Raw genomic sequence first — 25,561 nt, 5'->3', positions numbered from 1 at the left:
TCAGAATGGTGTTTTATCAAATTTATACTCAGTAATACAAAATGACTTTTCATCAATATATACATGATTTTTGCAAAAGCAGAATCTTAAGAAGCAAACATTTCAGGCCACACAACAATTTAGCAATTACAAAAGTGAAATGTCTTTTACACACTCAAACCCTACACAGTGCATCAGTGGTTTCAGCAGTAACTGCACTTTACTACTACATTCAAAAGAAAATAAATGCACTTGCTAATTATTTTAGTTTTTGACATATTAAGAATAAAAGGTATTAAAGGTTTCAGAACAATATGTCACTGTTACATAAAATATCTGTAACCATACCTGTAATACACCCAATACAAAAAGAAATGGTTATATTATGTAGAAAACCTGTGAGGTCAACTTCAGTCTGTTCCGCTGTAAGTTGCAGATTTGTATCACACAGTAACTGAGTTAATAAGCATTGTACTTTTACAATGATGTCCTCTATTGATTCAATGTATTGAGATATGTTACACAGCATATACCTCACTACACGGTACATCACAAACGCCTATCATTACCCTTGTTATTCTTGCTGTGGTCAGGGTCAGGTCAGAGCTCAGAGATCAGTATTTCAGTGGTTGTAGATAGGAGAGCTTCCAGGAGAGCTCAGTAGTTGTAAAGGCGTTGACAGGGCTGCTTGAAGAAGCCATAGCGGCGTTCGGCTGCTGAGAAGCGAATCCGTGCAAGGTTCTGCCTCTGGATGGCGCTTCGGGACAACTTTCTGCGGTCCATTTGGGTCTTAGCACACTGAATGGGGAGCATGCTAGCACTGCATGGCAAGGGGCTCCCCCACCCAGCAAGCCTCCATGACAGGTGGCGTTTAAAGGGCACAGGCCTACAGAGATAGAGTCACATTATTACAGAAAAGCCCCCAGGCTTAACTAACTGAAAACATGACACTGAAAATAGCCTCAGCTCTTGTATGTGGAGCTGCTTTACCAGTGGTAGGAGCACTCTAAATCCAGATCTAAATCAAACATATTTTCTGACATGGACAAACAACCGTTTTACTCAGCTCCACAGCAACAACTATCTCCTGGCTGCTTTGTCATAAGCATCCTGTTGTATTTTCTCACAGCCTTAGAAATCCTACTGTGTTTACCCCATATAATATCAGTTGTTTTAAAACCATCCAGTACAGTAGTTTATGTCCCATCATTACCTTCATTCATTACAGTTACAAATGACAAATGCTAATTTAATACGACAATAAGATCTTTTTTTCTTCTTCACATTCATTGTGCTGATACAGGGTAATATAAGGAGAGGACAATATCTCTGTTTCTCACTTGTTGCCCAGGCTATGCTAACACAAAATTCCATAAAAACAGCTTTTACGGCACAACATTCCCAAATCACTGAATTACCCCACTAGCTAGCTTTTATCAGTGCATGCTGTACTGTTGTTGGTATTAGCAGTGCAAGGCTATTGGCCAGTTAGTTCACTAGTTTTGGACAGAAACTCCTTATTGATGAACATTTTACACACCTGGGAGATCCCTCTTCTTCTTCATCTGACGTGAGATCTTCCTCCTCTGTTCTCTGTGACATCATATTGTACACAGACATGCTTGGATGCTCAATCAGAAGATTCTCCAGAGGGTCAACTTCAGCAGAAGTCAGGGACTGACTCTCTAAAAGACAACGTTGCATATAGTATTGTAACAAACAAGCCAAGACACAGGCTGTGTCCAATATAGAATTTTTCATTAAATGCTGAAATTATACTATTATAAGGTGATACTGTTTAAGGTGACTGAACTGTTTTTATGAACCATCTGAAGATATCAACATGTTGTTTGACTCACCATGGATGTTGATGATGATCCATTCACCGTCGTCATACTCCATTAGGTCCTCGCCATTTTCAATCTGAACACACTTTCCTCCGATATCGGCATCCTCCTCCATGTTGCCAAGGATGTGGGAGAGTAACTTTCCAATCATAATTGTGAAGACGTTCTTGGAGTGCCCCTTCTGATGGAACTCTGCAATTACCACAATGGTGGATTATAGCGCCATCTACAGGTTGGAGAAAGTCTCCCATGTTGTCTGGGGTCTGTTTGCAATATCTAACCCTGGGGGGTTTTCCAAGTTTGTGGTTTAGTGACAGCCCTGGACAAGTTAGCTCCAACTACTAGAAAAGCCATATGGCTCTTCTATTAGGAGTGTTACCACTTGCTCTGAGTTAACTAACCCAAAGTTGTCACTGAACCACATGCATGGGATACCCCACCAGATCACATGAGATAAGCATGTGGAAATTACTAATGGAAAGAAGCGTGTCATACAGGAAATTAGAGCCACCTTGAATAATAATGACAGAAAGCAGCTTGCACTTCTCTGCTTATGTCTGGAGTGGTCATAGCTCTTGGCAGACATAAGCTGACTGGCCTTTGGCTTGGTGTCCTTTACCCTCAGTTTATTTTAATCAGCTACTCAAATTCCTTTCCCAATTTAGAATGAGTTTTCATAAAATTCTGAAATAAACTAACCTTGAACACTTTTGATTATAATCCGATTAGATTAGAATATGACAAAAGGGGTAACATAGAAGTCGAAATGGTCCTCTGTCATACAATCTGTATGTTCTCTCATGCAAGGAGTGTGCAAGCTATATTTATTTGACTGTTGTGTCTCGCCCCAGAATGGGGCGCAGTCTCCAATGACAGCCAACAGACTGCTTAATGGTGACATGCACTGATATGCCATTCTGCATTTGACAGTTTGCATGCAACATCCGCAAGAATGTTTCAATATGATTTTTTTTTGTTTGGTGGCGTGATAGCCTACATCAATTCCTCAACAATTGCAATATAACATCACACTTGTCTATAGGTCTACGGACTCAAGGTAAGCAATGGTAACCCAAGGTAAGCCATTTACACTTTGAAACTTGGCACGGGAACAGAAGTCCACATCATCAGCTGTACTGTAACTAGAGCTGACTTTTAGCAAGCCACTGTGCCGGAAGGAGCGATCAGCTGTAGCAGGCTGATGACCTTATTTAAACTAGTGTGTTTACCAGTACTTATTAAACCCGTGCTATAGGCTATACAAAAGTTATCTATGGATAAAGACGATTTAGGCTTACTCAAAGAATGATCACTTAACAGTTACACAGGCGTATCACAGGCTAATAACAAATATCTATCAACTGTTATGACATTGTTGATTTTCGGTATCCTGCACTTGAATCAGAATTGTTAGATTTAGCGAAATAGCCTAGTTTCTAGCCTAGTAAAATACATATATAACGGCTGTGTTATCGCGACTGTTAACAAATCGAAGGTATTTCGTGGACATGCAACAACAGCAATGAGAACAAGAACAAAGAAACAACCAGTCTGTGGAAAATACCCGAACCTGTCACCTACAGTTTACATCAGTTCTCAGACAGGCTATGAAAAGTTAAATCAGTTACCTGTTATGTAGACCTAATAACAATTCTTGCTGAAATGCTAAGTGTACTTATGTACCACCCTTGAAATGTTCTGTTTTGAAATGTTCTCCTACGCAGGTTTGTTTATCGTCAGAAGACCCATCCCTAGTCAATGAACGTCATTAAACACACCCTTTGGGTGGAGCTTCTGGAATGTAACCATACACATTCGAGATGGTCACATTCTGTTCCTGTTTACGTTCATGGCCCTGACAGACTTTCTTGAGTTTTGTTGACCTTTCACAGACACCAGCCTCATCACAATAAGGTATCCAACACGTTTCTGAGAGATTTCTACCCCTCAACTCGTTCAGTTTTCCCAATGCAAATTGTTTGGTGGCCTACGTAAATGTCAGAAAAAAGAGGTTATAACTACAACACCTTTTAGGTTCGGGCACACAAAACCGTAACCACTGCCTCAGAAGAAGACGCTTATAATGTAATGCGGTGCAAAGTGCAAGTTCTGCTCGCAGTTCAGCGCTTTATCCCACTTGTCAAGTTAACAGCCTACTTGCAGTGTTTAAATAATGTTATTTACTTAGGCTACATTTAAACTGACATCGCTATAGTAGCCTATGAAATGTACAGAAATATGCATTTTGATAAACATCCAACCATTTGCAGTTTTTTTTGTTTTCTCCATTTTTGACGAATCATTCGTCACAGCCGCGTAAAACGTTGTTGTGGTTGAATTTGAAATGAACCCATTACCTGACGAGTTAACACGACTGAAATATTTGAATATCCGTGAGCTATCCCCGCCGTCCACACACACAAACAAAACACCACATGTGCAAGCATAGTGTTACTTTTGCGAGGCATTTCGTCTGGTTATGGCTTCGAAAATAGGAAGTTGTTCGGTGATGCTGAATATTGAAACATTGTTGCCTGGCCTAGACTAGACTAGTCAGACATAGTGAGCTGCACAGTGCGAACATGGCTCTCAGTCTAATGAACTTGTAATTATTATTCTGTACTATTGGGAGTGAAAATCCGTAAGATTTAGTGAGAACAGTGATATTCAGTTTCACGTACGTGATAAAACGTCAGACTTGAATGACCGGAAACATTGTGGTCAATCTGCAATGAACCCTGATCCCAAATCAGGCAAAGCAGTCAGCAAAAGTTGAAACACACTCCCACAAGCCATTGCGTTATCATGGCGTCTCGAAACTGAATGTAGGCGAAGTAGCCTAATCTAAAGCTCAAAACTTGTTTTCAGGTGAATTCGAAAGCAAAACAAAAAAGACAATAAGCGGTAAGTGAAAGACATTTGTTCATACGTACCATACAGAGTAAAATCTAACATTAGCCTATTTAAGTATACAGAAATAATAGCAGTTATAGTAGATTTTGAAGCGACAAGCTCATTTGCTGGACCTGGTCATTTTAAAAATGTCAAGCCACGAGGGGACTGGATCTCACAGATACTATGTAGCATTTCTATGTAACTTTAAAATTCGTAGGCATTACATGTTACGACGGTAATCCACACGGAATCACGTGAAATTTAGAACCACACCATAACATTATACCATACTTTTGGAGAGATCTGTCAACTAGTTGGCAATTCCAGCTCATGTTCTTTTTTTTCTTATGTTTCAATTTTTTTTCTTATCGCGAAGGGGAGCGCGAAACTAATGGTCTTTGTCACATCAGTAACATCAGCCAAAACCAAACTATGCTACGCCATGCCAGGGAAAGCATCTTCAGCTTCAGCCATAGCCCTTACCTACTGAGAAGAAGTGCTCCTTCATAATGCATCAGTCAGCTAAACCTATAGCCATATTCAGAATTAGCCAACGTGTTGGGTTTCTCTGCCCAAGGCTAACCTTTAATACATTTAATACATTGCGAATAGTGATATTGCTTATTATGCTTATTTTGTTCATTTTAACCATAGTCTCAAGGAATAGCCTTTATTTCTGAACTTCTCAGGCCATTCATTTCAGACTCTTGAGGGAAAGACACCAATTGCCTAGGCTATTGTCAGATGGAATCAAGAATAACCAAGAATGCCCCCATGTTAAACAATTGTGTGCTGTAAAATGTATAGGCTATCGATTGACTAACTTTTGCACTATCCCAACTATTTGTTTTTCGACAGCAACCAAGTAAGCGGAAGGTCTCGACAATCAAAACTTCACAGAGAGTTAATATGGCTTCCCGAATGGACGATGTTATGCGTCTATGCTGTAATCTATCGGCAAATCAGCAGATAAAAGTTGCAGTGAAGAATTCGGGGATAGGTGCTGCCGTTGCTGGGGGGACTGCATTCATTGGAGGACTACTAGCAGGCCCCCCAGGACTTGCTGCAGGTGAAGTGGAGGTCGTTTTAAAATATAAAATTGTCTTAGTGAAGCTAGTTACGCTGACAGTGATTAGTAGGCCTATATTTTTCAGTCCTAAGGAGGTCTGTGAACAAAATGGGATAGATAGATTTGTTTTATAAATCTCAGTCTATGTAGCCTATGTATATCCTAGCCCTACTGTAAAATGGATGGGAGGGTGGGGATTCCTGTGCCTGCTCTCGAGTGTTTTTTGTAGAATGTAGAAAAATTGTAGAATAACAGCATATGTCTTTTTGATGGCAAATAACTAACTGCATTAATGGTAGGACAAATAAGGTTTACCTAGCCAAGGCAAAAAACAAAAACACATTCCAAAGACAAATCAATATTTGCTCTTTATACCTGTGCTAGATTATGGGGCTGTGTAGTCTATTATGACATACAATAAATGAAGAATGTGATTCTAATTTGATCATCTTTTTGTCAGGCACTTCAGTTCCATACTGATGTTGTGATTCCTATAATCCTGATAGGAGGTGCTGTGGGGGGTCTCCTTGGTTGCTGGATGACCAGCGGGCAGTTTAAGCCACTGCCACAGATCATTTTGGAGCTGCCATCTCACCAGCAGCAGAAACTCTACTCTGACATCATGTCGGCGCTCGGCACATTGGACTGGACAGACCTAGCACAGCTGACAGCTCTGGTCATGGGTAACGCCACACTCCAGCAGCAGGTGGTTGCAACGCTGCTCAGCTACGTCACGAAGGAGCTGAGAGCTGAGGTGCGATATGGAGATTGACCAGCAGGGGACAGCACAGGCAGAGATGAACTGACATACTTACCAGACAAAATGTGACAATGATCTCACAGAACAGTTTAAGATTGCTTATACGAAAGGGAAAAGAATGCAGATATTTGTAGTGGTTTTTCCCCCCACCAAAATGCCTTATCTGATGATCTCTTCCACATATCCATGTTCATAAATCACCGTGTCCCATAAAGTGCATGGAACAGTCATGTTGGAAACTAAGGAACAGGGTTTGTCTCCTTGGAAAGTGTCATAAGAGCACTGGTATAAACTGTTAGCTTCATAGTGTCATGATGTGATTTTTAAGGTCCCATAGGGATTGTATGAAACATTTTTTAATTCTAAACCAGTGCCTCACACTTCACCAACACCACGTGTGTAGTACCCAACATACATTAAAGGTTAAAGGGAAACTTTGGGATTTTTCAACCTGGGCCCTATTTTTAGATCTTTTTGGGTCCAAAGTACTTTTACTCAGGACAATTAAGGATCAAAATCGGTCCAGTATTGAGTTCGAACGCTATAACCGGCAACCGCAAAACAGCTATAGAATGTAATCCAATAGGGCAAGCATCTGCGTCAAAGTAAACTGCTTGTTTTTGCCACTGACAGGCTCATAATGTTGTTATAAGTGTCTGGCAACATTGAGAGGATTCCTACAGAGATTCACCTGTGTCTGTTTACCTCAATAATTGTTAAAAAAAAAAAACGGTAGAAATGACTGTTTCTACCTACAGTTTCTATTGACTGTATAAACTATTTCTTTACAGTTAATGAGAAAACAGACAGGTTTAACTCTGTAGGGAAACTTTCCATGTAGTCAGACCTGTATAATTACATTATGAGCATGTCAGCGGCAGGAAAAAGCAGTTTACTTTGACTCGGATGCATGCCCCGTGGCTATAGCCGTTATGTGGTTTAAGGTGATAGCGTTCTAACTAAATACTGGACTGATTTAGATCGTTTTTATCCGTAGTAAAAAGTTTGGCCCAAAACATTTTTTGTCTTACTACCCTAATATCAAAAGGTCAGTGGACCACAGTCAGCCCGCTGGGGGCAGAGCTTGCAGTCCGCTGGCCTTCTTCTCATTGGTTTCCGGGTGGTCCACTGGTGATTAACAGACAAACAGCCCACCGTTTTGCCACTCACTTTCAAAATGTTTTTTTCTTTACTCATTTATACTTCTTCAGTCACTTTCACCAGCCCTACACATTTTTATAGATGTTGCAAGTGCTTAACTTGAGTCTTTAATTGACCATGTCATTTTTCATCTTCAGAGCCTTCTAGTACCAAAAACGTCTTCTGTTCAACAGTTGATATTTTAAATGGACTATACCAAGGGTATGATTTAGACATTCCAGGAGCCCCCACATTTTATGATCTTTTCTTAATATCCTCCTCCAGTTGCACTAAAGATGATGGTGGTCCGAGAGCGGACCAGACGTGACACACCCCAACAGGGTGCCGACCAAAACACACCAGTGGCCGAGACATGCTTGCTATCTGGGTTGTTAGATTGAAAGGATTGGAAATGGGTTTGGGATTTTACATGTTGCCGATTGAAGTAGGTTATACATTTGGTGTTGTGTATTAAATTTCATATCTGAGAAGAAATGGATAGATCATGAGTCATTTTTTTGTAATCGTCGCTGCTGCCATTTTAATACTACATGTTCTTTCCTCCTTTTCGTAGTTTGTCATGTCTCTTAGCATAGATGGGGGAGTCAGTCATGACCCTCAGAGCATGATTAGACAGAGACGATGACTGCAGCTGCATGTGAACCTCTGCTTGTGACTTATGTTCTGCAGTCCTCTCTTAGATGTACGTTGTTGTTTGACTAATGCATTTGCAGTACATTGTACCTGCAAGCCCCCCATGAGCAAAGGAAAACCATAAACCATAAGGGGTCAATGACCATGTGAAAATGAGATCAGGCACGTCATGTATTTAAACACAATGGCTAACCGTTTAATAAGTACTCTATTTAGAATTACATTCTTTGCTTTGCCTGATGACTTGTGGTATCAAGGGGCTATCTGAATAGCCCACTCATTGAATTCCTCAGTTTCTGATAATGCAAAGAATACTTTAAACATACATCTTGAGTATTATCTGACTGATGCAGAGATCTGATGGAAGCACACCATTGAAAAGGTTGTGATCACACACTGAGATTTAGTGACAGTTTATTCAGTTTTCTTGTCACTGTATGTGTAATGTGTATCAATCAGTATTGTGCTTTTTACTATTGTGATTTTAGATTAACCTTTTCACTTGCAGTGGTACCAAACCAGATCAATCTAACCAGTTAAAATGTCAAGGTTGACTTGAATATTTAGTTGTTTATTTTGTTTATTTTGACATTTAGACTTGACAGGTAACATTACAGTCAATTTGCAATTTGATCCCATATCAGACGAAGCAGTTAGCAAAAGTTGAGACTCTCCCACAAATGATTGCCTTATCACGGCTTCTCGAAACTGAATGTAGGCAAAGTAACCTAACTTGTCTGAAGGTGAATTCAAAACAAAAAAACATACAGAAAAAAAGACAATAAGCGGTAAGTGAAAGACATTTGTTCATTAATTCTTTTAGAGTAGCCTACAGAGTAAAATCTAACATTATTACGAAGACAATTCATATTAAATCACATGAACCTAGCGGAAATAAGAAACGCATCATAACATTATAGCCTACTTTTTGAGAGATTTGTCAAGTAGTTCACTTTTTGGGGAGGGGAAAGAAATCCATTGAAAAAGAGAGAGCCAAACTAATGGTATTTGTCACATCAGAAACATTGGCCAAAAACAAGCTATGCTGCGCTACGAAAGGGAACGCATCTTCAGCTATAGGCCTAACCTACTGAGAAGTGTTCCTTCATAATGCATCGGTCAGCTAAACCTATAATCATATTCAGATTTGGCCTACGTGTTGGGTTCCTCTGCCGTAGAGTAATGTCTAATACATTGCAGAAAGTGGTGTTGTTTATCATGCTTATTTTGTTAATTTTATCCATAGTCTCAAGGAATAGTCTGCCTTTCTGAACTTCACAGGCCATTTATTTCAGACTCTTGAGGGAAAGACACCAATTGCCTAGGCTACTGTCAAATGGAATCAAGAATAACCAAGAATGCCCCCATGTTAAACAATCGTGTGCTGTAAAATGTATAGGCTATCGATTGACTAACTTTTGCACTATCCCAACTATTTGTTTTTCGACAGCAACCAAGTAAGCGGAAGGTCTCGACAATCAAAACTTCACAGAGAGTTAATATGGCTTCCCGAATGGACGATGTTATGCGTCTATGCTGTAATCTATCGGCAAATCAGCAGATGAAGAATTCTAGTATAGGTGCTGCCGTTGCTGGGGGGACTGCATTCATTGGAGGACTACTTGCAGGCCCCCCAGGACTTGCTGCAGGTGAAGTGGAGGTCGTTTTAAAATATAAAATTGTCTTAGTGAAGCTAGTTACGCTGACAGTGATTAGTAGGCCTATATTTTTCAGTCCTAAGGAGGTCTGTGAACAAAATGGGATAGATAGATTTGTTTTATAAACCTCAGTCTATGTATGTATATCCTAGCCCTACTGTAAAATGGGTGGGAGGGTGGGGATTCCTGTGCCTGCTCTCGAGTGTTTTTTGTAGAATGTAGAAAAATTGTAGAATAACAGCATATGTCTTTTTGATGGCAAATAACTAACTGCATTAATGGTAGGACAAATAAGGTTTACCTAGCCAAGGCAAAAAAACAAAAACACATTCCAAAGACAAATCAATATTTGCTCTTTATACCTGTGCTAGATTATGGGGCTGGGTAGTCTATTATGACATAAAATAAATGAAGAATGTCATTCTAATGTTCTCCTCTTTTTGTCAGGTACTTCAGTTCCATACTGATGATGTGATTCATATAATCCTGATAGGAGGTGCTGTGGGGGGTCTCCTTGGTTGCTGGATGACCAGCGGGCAGTTTAAGCCACTGCCACAGATCATTTTGGAGCTGCCATCTCACCAGCAGCAGAAACTCTACTCTGACATCATGTCGGCGCTCGGCACATTGGACTGGACAGACCTAGCGCAGCTGACAGCTCTGGTCATGGGTAACGCCACACTCCAGCAGCAGGTGGTTGCAACGCTGCTCAGCTACGTCACGAAGGAGCTGAGAGCTGAGGTGCGATATGGAGATTGACCAGCAGGGGACAGCACAGGCAGAGATGAACTGACATACTTACCAGACAAAATGTGACAATGATCTCACAGAACAGTTTAAGATTGCTTATACGAAGGGGAAAAGAATGCAGATATTTGTAGTGGTTTTTTCCCCCACCAAAATGCCTTATCTGATGATCTCTTCCACATATCCATGTTCATAAATCACCGTGTCCCATAAAGTGCATGGAACAGTCATGTTGGAAACTAAGGAACAGGGTTTGTCTCCTTGGAAAGTGTCATAAGAGCACTGGTATAAGCTGTTAGCTTCATAGTGTCATGATGTGATTTTTAAGGTCCCATAGGGATTGTATGAAACATTTTTTAATTCTAAACCAGTGCCTCACACTTCACCAACACCACGTGTGTAGTACCCAACACACATTAAAGGTTAAAGGGAAACTTTGGGATTTTTCAACCTGGGCCCTATTTTAGATCTTTTTGGGTCCAAAGTACTTTTACTCAGGACAATTAAGGATCAAAATCGGTCCAGTATTGAGTTCGAACGCTATAACCGGCAACTGCAAAACAGCTATAGAATGTAATCCAATAGGGCAAGCATCTGTGTCAAAGTAAACTGCTTGTTTTTGCCACTGACAGGCTCATAATGTTGTTATAAGTGTCTGGCAACATGGAGAGGATTCCTACAGAGATTCACCTGTGTCTGTTTACCTCAATAATTGTAAAAAAAAACCCGGTAGAAATGACTGTTTCTACCTACAGTTTCTATTGACTGTATAAACTATTTCTTTACAGTTAATGAGAAAACAGACAGGTTTAACTCGTTAGGGAAACTTTCCATGTAGTCAGACATGTATAATTACATTATGAGCATGTCAGCGGCAGGAAAAAGCAGTTTACTTTGACTCGGATGCATGCCCCATGGCTATAGCCGGTTTGAGGTGATAGCGTTCTAACTAAATACTGGACTGATTTAGATCGTTTTTATCCGTAGTAAAAAGTTTGACCCAAATTTTTTTTTTTGTCATACTACCCTAATATCAAAAGGTCAGTGGACCACAGTCAGCCCGCTGGGGGCAGAGCTTGCAGTCCGCTGGCCTTTTTCTCATTGGTTTTCGGGTGGTCCACTGGTGATTAACAGACAAGCAGCCCACCGTTTTGCCACTCACTTTCAAAATGTTTTTTTCTTTACTCATTTATACTTCTTCAGTCACTTTCACCAGCCCTACACATTTTTATAGATGTTGCAAGTGCTTAACTTGAGTCTTTAATTGACCATGTCATTTTTCACCTTCAGAGCCTTCTAGTACCAAAAACGTCTTCTGTTCAACAGTTGATATTTTAAATGGACTATACCAAGGGTATGATTTAGAAATTACAGGAGCCCCCACATTTTATGATCTTTTCTTAATATCCTCCTCCAGTTGCACTAAAGATGATGGTGGTCCGAGAGCGGACCGGACGTGGCACACCCCAACAGGGTGCCGACCAAAACACACCAGTGGACCGAGACATGCTTGCTATCTGGGTTGTTAGATTGAAAGGATTGGAAATGGGTTTGGGATTTTACATGTTGCTGTTTGAAGTAGGTTATACATTTGGTGTTGTGTATTAAATTCAATATCTGAGAAGAAAAGGATAGATCATGAGTCATTTTTTTGTAATCTTCGCTGCTGCCATTTTAATACTACATGTTCTTTCCTCCTTTTCGTAGTTTGTCATGTCTCAGCATAGATGGGGGAGTCAGTCATGACCCTCAGAGTATGCTTAGACAGAGACGATGACTGCAGCTGCATTTGAAAACCTCTGCTTGTGGCCTGTTCTGCAGTCATCTCTAAGTTACACGTTGTGGTTTGACTACTGCATTTGCAGTACATTGCACCTGCAAGCCTCCCATGATAGGAAAACCATAAACCGTAAGGGGTCAATGACCATGTGAAAATGAGGTCAGGCACATCATGTATTTAAACACAATGACTAACCGTTTAATAAGTACTCTATTTAGAATTGCATTATTTGCTTGTTTTGCTATCTGAATAGCCCACTCATTGAATTCCTCAGTTTCTGAAAAGGTAAAGAATACTTTAACCCTTTGGTGCCGCCCCGTGTTAATATCGTTCCTTTTGGAACGATGACGTTTGGGTGCCATGACAACGGAAAATAACATATATATATATATTTTTACAAAAGCCTCAATACCTATCCAATCAGATTGCATGCTTTTTAAATCCATTTTATTGATTGGTTAGTCCCACAGAGCTTGTCAAATCAAGCTACGCGAGTTACGTGACTTTGAGGTTAGAAAAACAAACATGGCGTCCGCAAGTAAGCGACACCTCAGTGAGCAACAGCGATTTTCAGGACAAGCAGAGGCAGTATTTCTAATGAATGATGAGTGACCAAGAAAGCAATGTACACAGTGGTATTGGATGGATTTCTAGTGGAGAAAAGTTTGAATTTCGCCAAGGATTGGAAGGAGAAAGCGCCGGCGAAAAGTACTCTCCGACTCCGTTTCTATCACAAGGTACGTTTCATCGTAAATACACACACCCAACAAGTAGTCACTGCAATGCATGCTTTCCTCATTTGTTTCTCGGAGTAAATAATACACTTTATCAAACCTTTGTATTTAGTTTTGTGTTCGGCTATCAACTTGGCTAGATTTGTAGATTTATAAGACATTTGAGGGCGAACATTCACATGTGTTTCGTTTACCGCAAAGCTGTAGTACGCACCTTGTACTAATAGCAAGCAACATGTTACTGGGTTTTCATTTTGGCGTTTGAAAGGCATAAGCAAGCAGGGACTTACAAGAAATTTAGAAGAAAAGATAAAGGAGTATTTATTTTTCTTTCAAGATAATTTTCTAACCTAATTCATGAACAATTTTGACAGTAACCTATGGTTTTAGTGTAGTTCTGTCAATATTTCGTTGTTGATTTGAGACTTCAAGGTTTTGTGTGCTTGTAATTTCATGCCTGTACAATAATATATATATATATAGAGTGTAAAAGAAGAATAGAAAATGAACTGTTCCTTTTTCTGATCAATTGATTTTCAGCTTAGGTAATGGCAATATTAGCCACGAGGAGAGCAGCGGTGAGTGTGCTCCTGAAAATCTGGCAGCCAACCCAAGACCAGCGAGAGGGAGAGGTGTGAGACCAAGAGGGAAAGGGCCAAGAGGTCTACAAGCCAGGAGACTTGGACCTATTTAGATATTGACGAATTCCAGATCTGGGCTTACTCTTCACCATTCGCTCATCAACGGACACATTTTGAAAGGGCTGATGCAGAGCTTTGCAGCGCTCCTTGAAATAGTCAAGGAAAGTTCTGACTTTTCTCAGCTTATCATTTCCATCCTCAGCACTGGGGTCCACTACATGTAACATGGCCATCAGGGCTTTGAGCCGCTTCCGTGACATGGTAGACCTTGCCCAAAGCCCAGGTTCCCCTCATACAGTTTTACGGGGACGCCTCCGATGACCTCACGGCAAGCCATCCCACCTCTGACACCATTTGTAGCGAACAGAGAGCATAGTCACCTCTTTCTCTCTCTCTCCTCTTTCTTTCTTTCTTTCTTTCTCTCTTTCTTTCTCTCTTTCTTTCTTTATCTTTCCCGCCCTCCCTCCCTCCGAATCAACCCGGTTCTAGAGGATGCCAAACATGCACTCTTACTGCCATACCAAAGAGCCTGGAGTGAATGTTTGGCACCCTGTAACCAGGCCAGGTGAGTTGACTTTGCTCTCTGTTCGCTTCAAATTATGTCAGAGGTGGGATCTCTAGGTGTCCCTAGAGGTCATCGGAGGCGTGGCCGTAACACTGGACAAGGGGGCACTCTGGATGGGAAAAGTACGGTTGGTGGATGCGCGAGGAATGCCTATGTGCATGAAGCGCAAGGGTGCAGTGGAGGGCGGTGTGACAAAGTGCCATCACTACAGATGAGTGTGTGCTATGACTGCCACATTATGGAGCCTGGCTCATTGGTATGGCAGTCAGAGTGCATGTTTAGTACCCTGTAGACCCAGGTTCAAATCCATGTGGGGTGATCACGCTCTCCCTTCGCTACAAACTGGACATATTTTATCACACTGAATTTTACTGGAATTTTGAAATGTACATAATGTGGAGGACGCCAGATATTGGGCTGTAATATTTGAGGTTTTGCTCAGAACAAGCTGAAATTTTAGGAAGATATGGGTGATTGAGTATGTTTTGATTTGTAGTTGAATTTTTTTATTAAATATGTATACTTAGCTCTTCAGATGAGAAATTGTACATAATTTATGCACATAATTAATAAAAAATTGCATAAATATATATTTTTAATAAAGAAAAATCTTTGAAAAAACTGTGTGCTGTGTTGTACTCCTTACTATTAGCTTTAAAATGAGATATCACACATTAATATATGTTACAAAGTGTTCTTACATCACTGCTTTAACTTGTTAGTTCAGATACGCCCCCTAGCGGTCGCGCGGCCGCGACCGGGCTGATAACATCTTAATTACGTGCATGTAGCCACAAAAATAAAAAACATTTTACCATAAAAAGACTTGTATCTGAAAAGCACTAATACTGCCAGAAGCACACGTAATATCAAATGCCTGTGTTCAGCAGGTCATTAGAAAACGACCAAAAGAAAAACGTGGTGTGCCCCCTGCTGTGCCCCACCCCCTGACGCCTCCTCAAACTAATCGTCCATTTAAACATGCTATCTTTGCCAAAATGTCTTGTTTTCTGCCATGAAAAAATCGTTATCTATCCAAACAACTAAATGATGACACTGAATAGTTTAACTGAGGATATTATTGTGGTTTATTTATGTACTCACATCACAGCACAAAACATGCCTCCTTTTCCCATATCATATGATCTCAATCTTCTCGAGCTCCTCATGGCCATGACAAATATATATTTTTTTAAAACATACCTGAATAATCAAAGCCATATATCTCTTCTACGAAACTGTGTAGTTTTTATTGGCCACAGTACATTTTATTCCTTGTTCTACGTTCATTTTCATGTCTAGTGCCCACAAACCAACCACTTCCTGTAACAGACGACCGCATTCAAAATGCCTGTTTCTCCAATCCAGTTACTATAAACTGATTGACACCTATTCTATCCAATAGTACTCATTCTCATGTTTACAATGGTATGCCCATTGCCTGTCTTTGAATAATATTACGGTGTGATTGGTCCACGCGTAACCGAAGGTTCTCTGGTGCGCTTTCCATGCGCTAGAGCAGTCATTCCCAGCACAGGCTTTGCGCATTCAACACTACACGTGGAGTTCGCCTATGGACACAATTGGAACAGCTGGATTGTGTCCTAGACATGACATGTAAGTATCTATATCTGCATTTATGTTTTCAGACACGCATAATACTATTAGTATGCACTTTGGTATGTTCTCACAATATTGGCTTGCCTATGTATTTGTCTGGCATATTAGCAAGCCTGCTAGCAAGTTCGCTAACGTTAGCTACATGCTATTTTTGCTGTGTTGTGTGCTCGTAATGTAAACTATGTAAATACATATCTGTATGTATGGTTTCACACACGCTTAATACTATTGGTATGCATTTTTGTACGTTTCCAAATTATTGGCTTGCCTATGTATTTGTCTGGCATATTAGCAAGCCTGCTAGCAAGTTCGCTAACGTTAGCTACATGCTATTTTTGCTGTGTTGTGTCCTACTGATAATACGCATAATACTATTAGCATACATTTTGGTATGTATGGCATGTTATATTTCTCCTGTTGTGTACTCTCTATGTCTGCATCTTTCTTGTTTTTAGTTGCATATTGTGTTTGGTTATTTTACAATGTCTTAATTTAGTTGTTTGTGTAACATTTGCCAATTGATTTATTTTTTTCCAGAGAGATGTCCCTGCAGGAGATGCATCTGTCCGCTCCCCACTCATTTCATCTCATCTGAACAGATCTCATCAGAACAGAACTCATCTCATCTTATCCCTCCACACCCACACCCCACTACACCACCTCCACACACCACCACACCCCACTACACCACCTCCACACTACACCACCTCCACACTACACCACCACCACACACCACTACACCACCTCCACACGCCTCCACACACCACTACACCACCTGCACACGCCTCCACACACCACTACACCACCTCCACACCCCACTACACACCTCCACACACCACTACACCACCTCCACACACCACTACACCACCTCCACACACCACTACACCACCTCCACACGCCTCCACACACCACTACACCACCTCCACACACCACTACACCACCTCCACACCCCACCACACACCTCCACACGCCTCCACACCCCACTACAACACCTCCACACCCCACTACACCACCTCCACACACCACTACACACCTCCACACCCCACTACACCACCTCCACACGCCTCCACACACCACCACACACCTCCACACACCACTACACACCACTACACCACCTCCACACCCCACTACAACACCTCCACACGCCTCCACACACCACTACACCACCTCCACACGCCTCCACACACCACTACACCGCCTCCACACGCCTCCACACACCACTACACCGCCTCCACACACCACTACACACCTCCACACACCACTACACCACCTCCACACCCCACCACACACCACTACACCACCTCCACACCCCACTACACACCTCCACACACCACTACACCACCTCCACACACCACTACACACCTCCACACACCACTACACCACCTCCACACACCACTACACACCTCCACACACCACTACACCACCTCCACACACCACTACACCACCTCCACACACCACTACACCACCTCCACACACCACTACACCACCTCCACACCCCACTACAACACCTCCACACGCCTCCACACCCCACTACACCACCTCCACACACCACTACACACCTCCACACACCACTACACCACCTCCACACACCACTACACACCTCCACACACCACTACACACCTCTACACACCACTACACCACCTCCACACACCACTACACCACCTCCACACCCCACTACAACACCTCCACACGCCTCCACACACCACTACACCACCTCCACACGCCTCCACACACCACTACACCACCTCCACACACCACTACACCACCTCCACACCCCACCACACACCTCCACACACCACTACACCACCTCCACACCCCACCACACACCTCCACACACCACTACACCACCTCCACACCCCACCACACACCACCACAAAACATACATGATGTACTTTTGAGTACAAAACCACAAAACATACATGATGTACTTTTATATGGATCTGGATAGGTTTTTGGGTATATTTTGGAGAGGCTATAGACCATCATATGTGTTGTCACAATAAATTACAATATATTACACTGAAATTAATTCAGAATGGTTTGCTGTAGTACAGAAGGCAAGAAAAAAGTATGAATTCTTGATGTACAGTGACAGGTACTGGATTTTGTATTTGGTGAGGTTGGAGAGGTTATGAGACACTTGGAGACGTCTAAAGGTATCATATGGAAACTGATGTGTAACACTTGTAAACTTTTGTCTATCTGCTTCAAATTTTTTACACACACTGTCAAGATGTTGTTGCATCAGGAAATGTAAATGTTAGTTTCCTATGACATTCAAAACCCAGTTCTACACTGACACATAAAAAAAACACTAGGCGTTTTATGTTTTTTTCTGACAAAAATGTTGGTTTTGCTGCACTGAAATGTAAACTAAAATGACATAATAAAACACTTTAACTGATTGCATTTGATGGGCCAAGTGTCTTCTTTAATTTAAGCTATGAATGGTTATTATGCAATGTTTAGAACCATAGATATTCAAGTTTTAAATGGGACAGTGCAATATAGGCGGAAATTGTCAAAAATACCCTTCTGAATTAACAGGTTAATTGAAAGCACCCTAAATCGGTCATTTTAGGGGCTGGCAACAAATGTATACACATACATCTTGAGTATTATCTGACTGATGCAGAGATCTGATGGATCATGAAAAGGTTGTGATCACACACTGAGATTTAGTGACAGTTTATTCAGTTTTCTTGTCACTATATGTAATGTGTATCAATGTGTATTGCGCTTTCAACTATTGTGATTTTAGATCAACCTAACAATTTTACTTGCAGTGGTACCAAATCAGATCAATCTTTTCCACCAGTGGAGGTTCAGAATTCTGTAGGGACTCAAGAATCAGTCACCTGTTAAAATGTCAAGGTTAATTGAAATAACACACTTATAACCTTCAGTGGCTCGTGTTGCAGTCAACCTCTCCAATAACTCTAATAAAATAAAGGATATGATTCTAATGTTCTCCTCTTTTTGTCATTAATTTCAGTTCCATACTGATGTTGTGGTTTCTTATAATCCTGATAGGAGGTAGGAGGAAAAGTTGAGACACAGTCCCACAAGTCATTGCGTTATCACTGCACCTCGAAACTGAATGTATAGGCGCCCTATAACCGAAAGCTCAAAACTTTTGTGCAGGTGAATTCGAAACAAAAAAAACATACAAGATAATACGAGGTAAGTGAAGCAAATTCGTTCATTAATTATTTTAGAGTAGGCTACAGAGTAAAATCTAACATTATTCTATTTATGTACGTATACAGACATCATAGTAGAGTTATAGTGGATTTTGAAGCGATAAGCACGTTTACTGAACCTAAAATGTAGACATTCTTAAAGCCACGCGGGGCATGGGTCCCACAGAAACTATGTAGCATTTCTATGTAATTTTAAAATTCATAGGCATTCATGTTACGAAGACAATTCACACTTAATCACGTGAACCTATAGGGGAATTTAGAAGCGCGTCATAACATTATGGGCTACTTTTTGAGAGATCTGTCAACTAGTTGACTTTTTGGGGAGGGGAATCAAATCCATTGAAAAAGAGAGAGCCAAGATAATGGTATTTGTCACATCAGAAACATTGGTCATGAACAAGCTATGCTGCGCCACGAATGGGAAAGCATCTTCAGCTTCAGCTATAGGCCTAACCTACTGAGAAGAGGCGCTCCTTCATAATGCATCGGTCAGCTAAATCATAGCCATATTCAGAATTAGCCTTCGTGTTGGGTTCCTCTGCCGTAGAGTAACGTCTAATACATTGCAAATAGTGGTGTTTATCATGCTTATTTTGTTCATTGTATCCATAGTCTCAAGGAATAGTCTGCCTTTCTGAGCTTCACAGGCCATTTATTTCAGACTCTTGAGGGGATGACGACAATTGCCTATAGGCTACTGTCAAACGGAACCAGGAAGAACCAATAATGTCCCCATGTTTAACAATCGTGTGCTGTAAAATGTTTATGCGATCAGTTGACTAACCGTTGCACTATCCCACCTATTTGTTTTTGACAGCAACCAAGTAAGCGGAAGGTCTCGACAATCAAAACTGTCAAAGAAAGTTAATATGCCTTCCCGAATGGACGATGTTATGCGTCTATGCTGCGTCTATGCTGTAATCTATCAGCAAATCAGCAGATAAAAGTTGCAGTGAAGAATTCGGGCATAGGTGCTGCCGTTGCTGGGGGGACTGCATTCATTGGAGGACTACTTGCAGGCCCCCCAGGACTTGCTGCAGGTGAAGTGGAGGTCGTTTTAAAATATAAAATTGTCTTAGTGAAGCTACTACGCTGACAGTGATTAGTAGGCCTATATTTTTCAGTCATAAGGAGGTCTGTGAACAGAATGGGATTGATATATTTGTTTTATAAACCTCAGTCTATGTAGCCTATGTATATCCTAGCCCTACTCTAAAATGGATGGGAGGTTGGGGATTCCTGTGCCTGCTCTTGAGTTGTTCAAACAAATTGTGGAATAACAGCAGATGGCTTTTTCGTGGCAAATGACTAACTGCATTAATGGTAGGGTAAATAAGGTTTACTAAGCCAAGGCAAAAACCAAAAGACATTCCAAAGACAAATCAATATTTGCTCTTTATACCTGTGCTAGATTATGGGGCTGTGTAGTCTATTATGACATAAAATAAATGAAGAATGTCATTCTAATGTTCTCCTCTTTTTGTCAGGCACTTCAGTTCCATACTGATGATGTGATTCCTATAATCCTGATAGGAGGTGCTGTGGGGGGTCTCCTTGGTTGCTGGATGACCAGCGGGCAGTTTAAGCCACTGCCACAGATCATTTTGGAGCTGCCATCTCACCAGCAGCAGAAACTCTACTCTGACATCATGTCGGCGCTCGGCACATTGGACTGGACAGACCTAGCGCAGCTGACAGCTCTGGTCATGGGTAACGCCACACTCCAGCAGCAGGTGGTTGCAACGCTGCTCAGCTACGTCACGAAGGAGCTGAGAGCTGAGGTGCGATATGGAGATTGACCAGCAGGGGACAGCACAGGCGGAGATGAACATAATTGACATACTTACCAGTCAAAATGTGACAATGATCTCACAGAACAGTTTAAGATTGCTTATACGAAGGGGAAAAGAATGCAGATATTTGTGAAATAGTGTTTTTTCACCAAAATGCCTTCTACATATCCATGTTCATAAATGTCCCATAAAGTGCATGTAACAGTCATGTTGGAAACTAAGGAACAGAGGTTTGTCTCTTTGGATGAGACTTTTCTTGTAGTTAAGTGTCATAAGTGCACAGAAATCAGCTTTTGTGTCATGATATGATTTTTAAGGTCCCATAAGAATAGTATAAAAAAGAATTTGTCTGTACCCACAGTCAAACCAGTGCCTCACACTTCACCAACACCAGGGGTGTATTCAAAAGGGGGAAGCGTCGATCACCAAAACCATGATTTTCTAACGGTACAGTGGCTACTAAACTCAAAGAAAGAGCCTATTTTTTTCTCCGCTGCCGAGCGGGAGATGATCATGAACGCTTATGAAGAATAGGCCTACAAGACCATAATCATGGCAAAATCCAACACCGCCACCGCTGCGAGAGCAAGACAAGAAGCTGTGTATGGGGCTGTGTATTGGCGGATATCTATGTATGTATATATTACAACAAGTGTGACAGTGGTACAGGGGGTAGAGGAGTTGTTAAGGGGAGTCATTTAGTAATCGCAAGGTTGCTAGTTCGATTCCCCTTACCAATTGTGTCCTTAAATTTCCTTGTGAGTCGCTTTGAATAAAGGCATCTGCTAAATGATTAGATGTAATTTTATTAATAAGAAATTCAATAAATAGACGCAGTTAAAAGAAACTCTGTGTATTTCTCTCTATTCTTATCATGAGTCCACCTTAATCATTTTCTACAATAATGATATGCTATGGTGTACTAATAACACTGTCATATAATTATGAGTGCTTTGTTCTCTGCATCGCCGACACTACAAAAATGTACCAGTTGCAAAAAAGCGCAAGGCTATGCAGACAGTCTGTGACACAGTCAATGCTCGGCTGCAGCATGTGGTGTTTGCAATAAATGGCTCGAGAAGGTCTTGTAAATAAATTATTCCTTGTCGGCTGAATCGGTAGCGCTCATACAAGAACTCATCATTATGGAATAACTGATCTTGGCGATCGCAAAGAACTCTCTCCCTATGAAACGCTAATCTAACTAATATCGCTGTCGGTAGGAAAACTGTATGATCAGGGAAAGTGTATTAAAACCGGATGTCGTCACTTTAAGCCGGTCTCTGGTTGGATAAAGCTTTTCAGCAGAAATGGACAAGGACCTTTACTTTTTAGTTGAGAAGTTGTGTTGATCGCCTGGCATGCAAACGATCGGTTTTCTTTAAATTATTATTATTTTTGTGAAGTTATACGGCTTATGTGAATAAAGCTATCTACACAACTTTTTATATGTCTACATTGACTCGTTTAGTTGTTCATGTGGTACACGTAGGTCTTAACTGAAGCTAACGCTTAGACCAACAATCCATTGGAACACATAGTAGCTAGCTAGCCTCGCTGCTAATAAGTCTAACGTTAGCATGCTAATATGAATAGACCCATTATAGTCAGGTGGCTTAATGCTCAATTGACTTGTTAACCGAACTTTTACGAAGTCATACAACTAAACACACAAGTGACTTGTTAACCTATGTCTACATTGACTCGGTTAGTTGTCCATGTGGTACACGAATGTTGCAGAGTATTGTCCTATTGTAGGACTTAACTGAAGCTAACGCTTACACCAACAATCCATTGGAACACATAGTAGCTAGCTAGCCTCGCTGCTAATAAGTCTAACGTTAGCATGCTAATATGAATAGACCCATTATAGTCAGGTGGCTTAATGCTCAATTGACTTGTTAACCGAACTTTTACGAAGTCATACAACTAAACACACAAGTGACTTGTTAACCGAACTTTTACGAAGCTATATGACCAAACACAAAGCTAGCACTGTTAATTCCGCTATAGCTAGCCAGGTCAATTAGCTCGCCTAAGATACTCCAATTTAAGCTAACCAATTACCTCATTTCCCCCAAAACCCATCGATTACATGTGTTTGTGATGTGTAACATATATCCTTAATCAGTCATTCAAGTTATTAACGTTTATTTACCGCTAGCGATTACACGACACAAGGGTAATTCAATCGCTATTAATGTTGAACTTGAACTTCAACAACGTCACACAATATTAAAAGTCAGGCATCGGCATGGTTCCTACAGAATAAATCAAAGGTCCTTGTCCATTTCTGCTGAAAAGCTTTATCCAACCAGAGACCGGCTTAAAGTGACGACATCCGGTTTTAATACACTTTCCCTGATCATACAGTTTTCCTACCGACAATCGCTCCTTGGTCAATGGGATCTCTCAGGAAGGGAGCTGCCATTTTTTTCCGGGGGTGTGGCAAGCTTATCCAGCTTCACTTAAATTAGCCTGCGCTTATTGATGTGTTGCTATGGTGATTTAGCCAAAGTTGCTTCGAAGAACCGAAAAGGCGGCCTTATGTTATCTTATCCTGAAAATCATCTCGGTAACTCGCTAAGCGAGGTACGAGGAATAGGGCCCAGGTGTATATTATCCACAATAAACTGACCTGGGCCCTATTTTTTTAGATCTTTTGGGGTTTTACTCAGGACAATTAAGGATCGAAATTGGTCCAGTATTGAGTTAGAACACTTGAACCGGTAACCGCAGAACGGCTATACAATGAAATCCCTTTGGGCAAGCCTCTTCGTCAAAGTAAACTGCTTGTTTTCGCAACTGACAGGCTCGTAATGTTGTTATAAGTGTCTGACAACATGGAAAGGATCCATACAGAGATAGATCTGTATCTGTTACTGTAACATGAACATTTTATTATATATTTTTTATTTCCACATCCAGATAGACTAAAGATGACGGTGGTCTAAGAGTGGATCAGATGTCAGTCATGACTTCCCCTCAGAGCATGTGTCAAGCCCAGTCCTGTTTCGTAGTTCGTTTTCCTTATGTAGTCATGTGTGTTCTTCGGTTTTGTGTTGGTTTACCTTTGTCTCCTCGTGTCTAACTCCTCATGCCCTGCCCTTGATTATCTGCCCGTCCTGTTTCGTAGTTCGTTTTCCTTGTGTTGTCATGTGTTCTTCGGTTATATGTTTGTTTACCTTTGTCTCCTCACGTTTGACTCCTCACCCTTTGCCCTTGATTGTCTGCCCCTGTCGGTTAAGGATCCATATCGACAAACCCTGTTGGCCTTTTTTTCAAAAGCACATTTGAAATCAAATGTGGGGGCAGCTGTGTTAGAGAGGCCAGAGACCGTAGCAGATTGCCTGCGCGCATGCGCAAAGATCTGTTTTCGCAGCTTCTCGTGATTAGTTTGCGGAAAATCACCAGAGGAGTCTGCACGGCAATAGTTTGCTTGTTTGTTTACAGCTTAGTAGTGGATGTTAGACCTGTTTCCTATTCCTTTCAGACATGTTTGTGCGTCACTAACAAACTGTAAGTCTGTTTTCTTGTTATATGAATGCAGGGCCGGACCTAGCACATTTGGTGCCCTAGGCAAGCTTCACACCTTGCATACCTTTCACCTTGGCACGATTCTCTTCTTGCGCCCCGGATGACTTTTGCCTCTTCATAGTTCTTTCTAGTATCCTTCCTTGACGCCCGCTTCGACACACACTCAACCCATACCCATCAATGCACTAGCATGTTCTGACAACACCGAGGTGGTACCCCTACCTCTTTAGATTTTTGGCTCATTTTCCCCTTATGTTAAAAACATTTTTTTAATGTCAAAATATTGGTTGGAGATAAAGAAGGGGGCGAAAAAAACAGCACAATTAAAAAAATATATATATATATTTTTTTTTTGCTGGGCGCAGTTTTTAGCGCCCCCCTCTGGCAATTTTTGGCGCCCCCCTCTGGTTACTAAAACGGACGTGAATGACCTGTAGATGGCAGTATAATTACATAGCAACCACCAACGTTATACTGTTATTAACTCTTTGTTGTGTGTCTGAGATATGTATATATTACGCCTTTATGTTCATGTTATTTATGGATACTAATCTGTCTGTAATTGATTTCCTTTTTGATAGACCACAAACATAAGTGTTCCTTGTGTTTTGCTGGATATGCCTGCCTGAGTCCTGTGTATTACTGTGCCTACAATAATAATAATAACACTTTATTTATATAGTACCTTTCATGCAAAAGAATGCAGCTCAAAGTGCTTTACAGCAAATACATAACGTGCACAAAGAAATTACATGCACATAAAAATAGACATCAAAGAAACATAACTCAGATATAGTGCAACATTTTTTTTAAATAATAATAATTATAATTCAAATTATAAAATTGAATACATAAAATGCATCGCTTAAGATAGAAAATAAAACTGCAGAGATATATTTAATCTAACCCCTTAATATCACAAGTAGAGATTTAAAT

General features: G+C 41.0%; 3 protein-coding genes and 1 pseudogene across 4 annotated transcripts; 3 read left to right on the top strand and 1 right to left on the bottom strand.

Moving 5' to 3' along the window:
• Positions 1-459: 459 nt before the first annotated feature.
• On the bottom strand, positions 460-3,595 carry si:ch211-260e23.9. Its single transcript, XM_012814961.3, has 4 exons — positions 3,455-3,595; positions 1,839-2,018; positions 1,520-1,664; positions 460-865 (listed from the first exon to the last, which is right to left on the bottom strand). The coding sequence occupies exons 2-4, from the start codon at positions 1,975-1,977 to the stop codon at positions 637-639; spliced, it is 513 nt and encodes a 170-aa protein (XP_012670415.2). The 5' UTR covers positions 1,978-2,018; positions 3,455-3,595; the 3' UTR covers positions 460-636.
• Positions 3,596-3,660: 65 nt separating this feature from the next.
• Positions 3,661-8,185, top strand: LOC105889039 (protein C19orf12 homolog). 2 transcript variants are annotated; one of them, XM_031569614.2, is made up of 3 exons: positions 3,661-3,740; positions 5,580-5,790; positions 6,297-8,185. In XM_031569614.2, exons 2-3 carry the CDS (start codon positions 5,631-5,633, stop codon positions 6,560-6,562), a joined length of 426 nt encoding a protein of 141 aa, XP_031425474.1. In that variant the 5' UTR covers positions 3,661-3,740; positions 5,580-5,630; the 3' UTR covers positions 6,563-8,185. The 2 variants fall into 2 exon arrangements, with proteins under 2 accessions (XP_031425474.1, XP_031425473.1); XM_031569613.2 differs by having other exon boundaries at positions 3,723-4,730.
• Positions 8,186-9,700: 1,515 nt separating this feature from the next.
• Positions 9,701-11,488, top strand: LOC116220822 (protein C19orf12 homolog). Its single transcript, XM_031569616.2, has 2 exons — positions 9,701-9,993; positions 10,496-11,488. Exons 1-2 carry the CDS (start codon positions 9,846-9,848, stop codon positions 10,759-10,761), a joined length of 414 nt encoding a protein of 137 aa, XP_031425476.1. The 5' UTR covers positions 9,701-9,845; the 3' UTR covers positions 10,762-11,488.
• An 8,676-nt stretch (positions 11,489-20,164) lies between these two features.
• On the top strand, positions 20,165-21,138 carry LOC105889063 (annotated as a pseudogene).
• Positions 21,139-25,561: the final 4,423 nt, after the last annotated feature.

The sequence above is a fragment of the Clupea harengus genome, chromosome 6, assembly GCF_900700415.2.
Source record: "Clupea harengus chromosome 6, Ch_v2.0.2, whole genome shotgun sequence".
Taxonomy (NCBI): domain Eukaryota; kingdom Metazoa; phylum Chordata; class Actinopteri; order Clupeiformes; family Clupeidae; genus Clupea; species Clupea harengus.
Note: the sequence above shows the minus strand (reverse complement) of the source record. Positions and strands in the feature narration are given on the sequence as shown.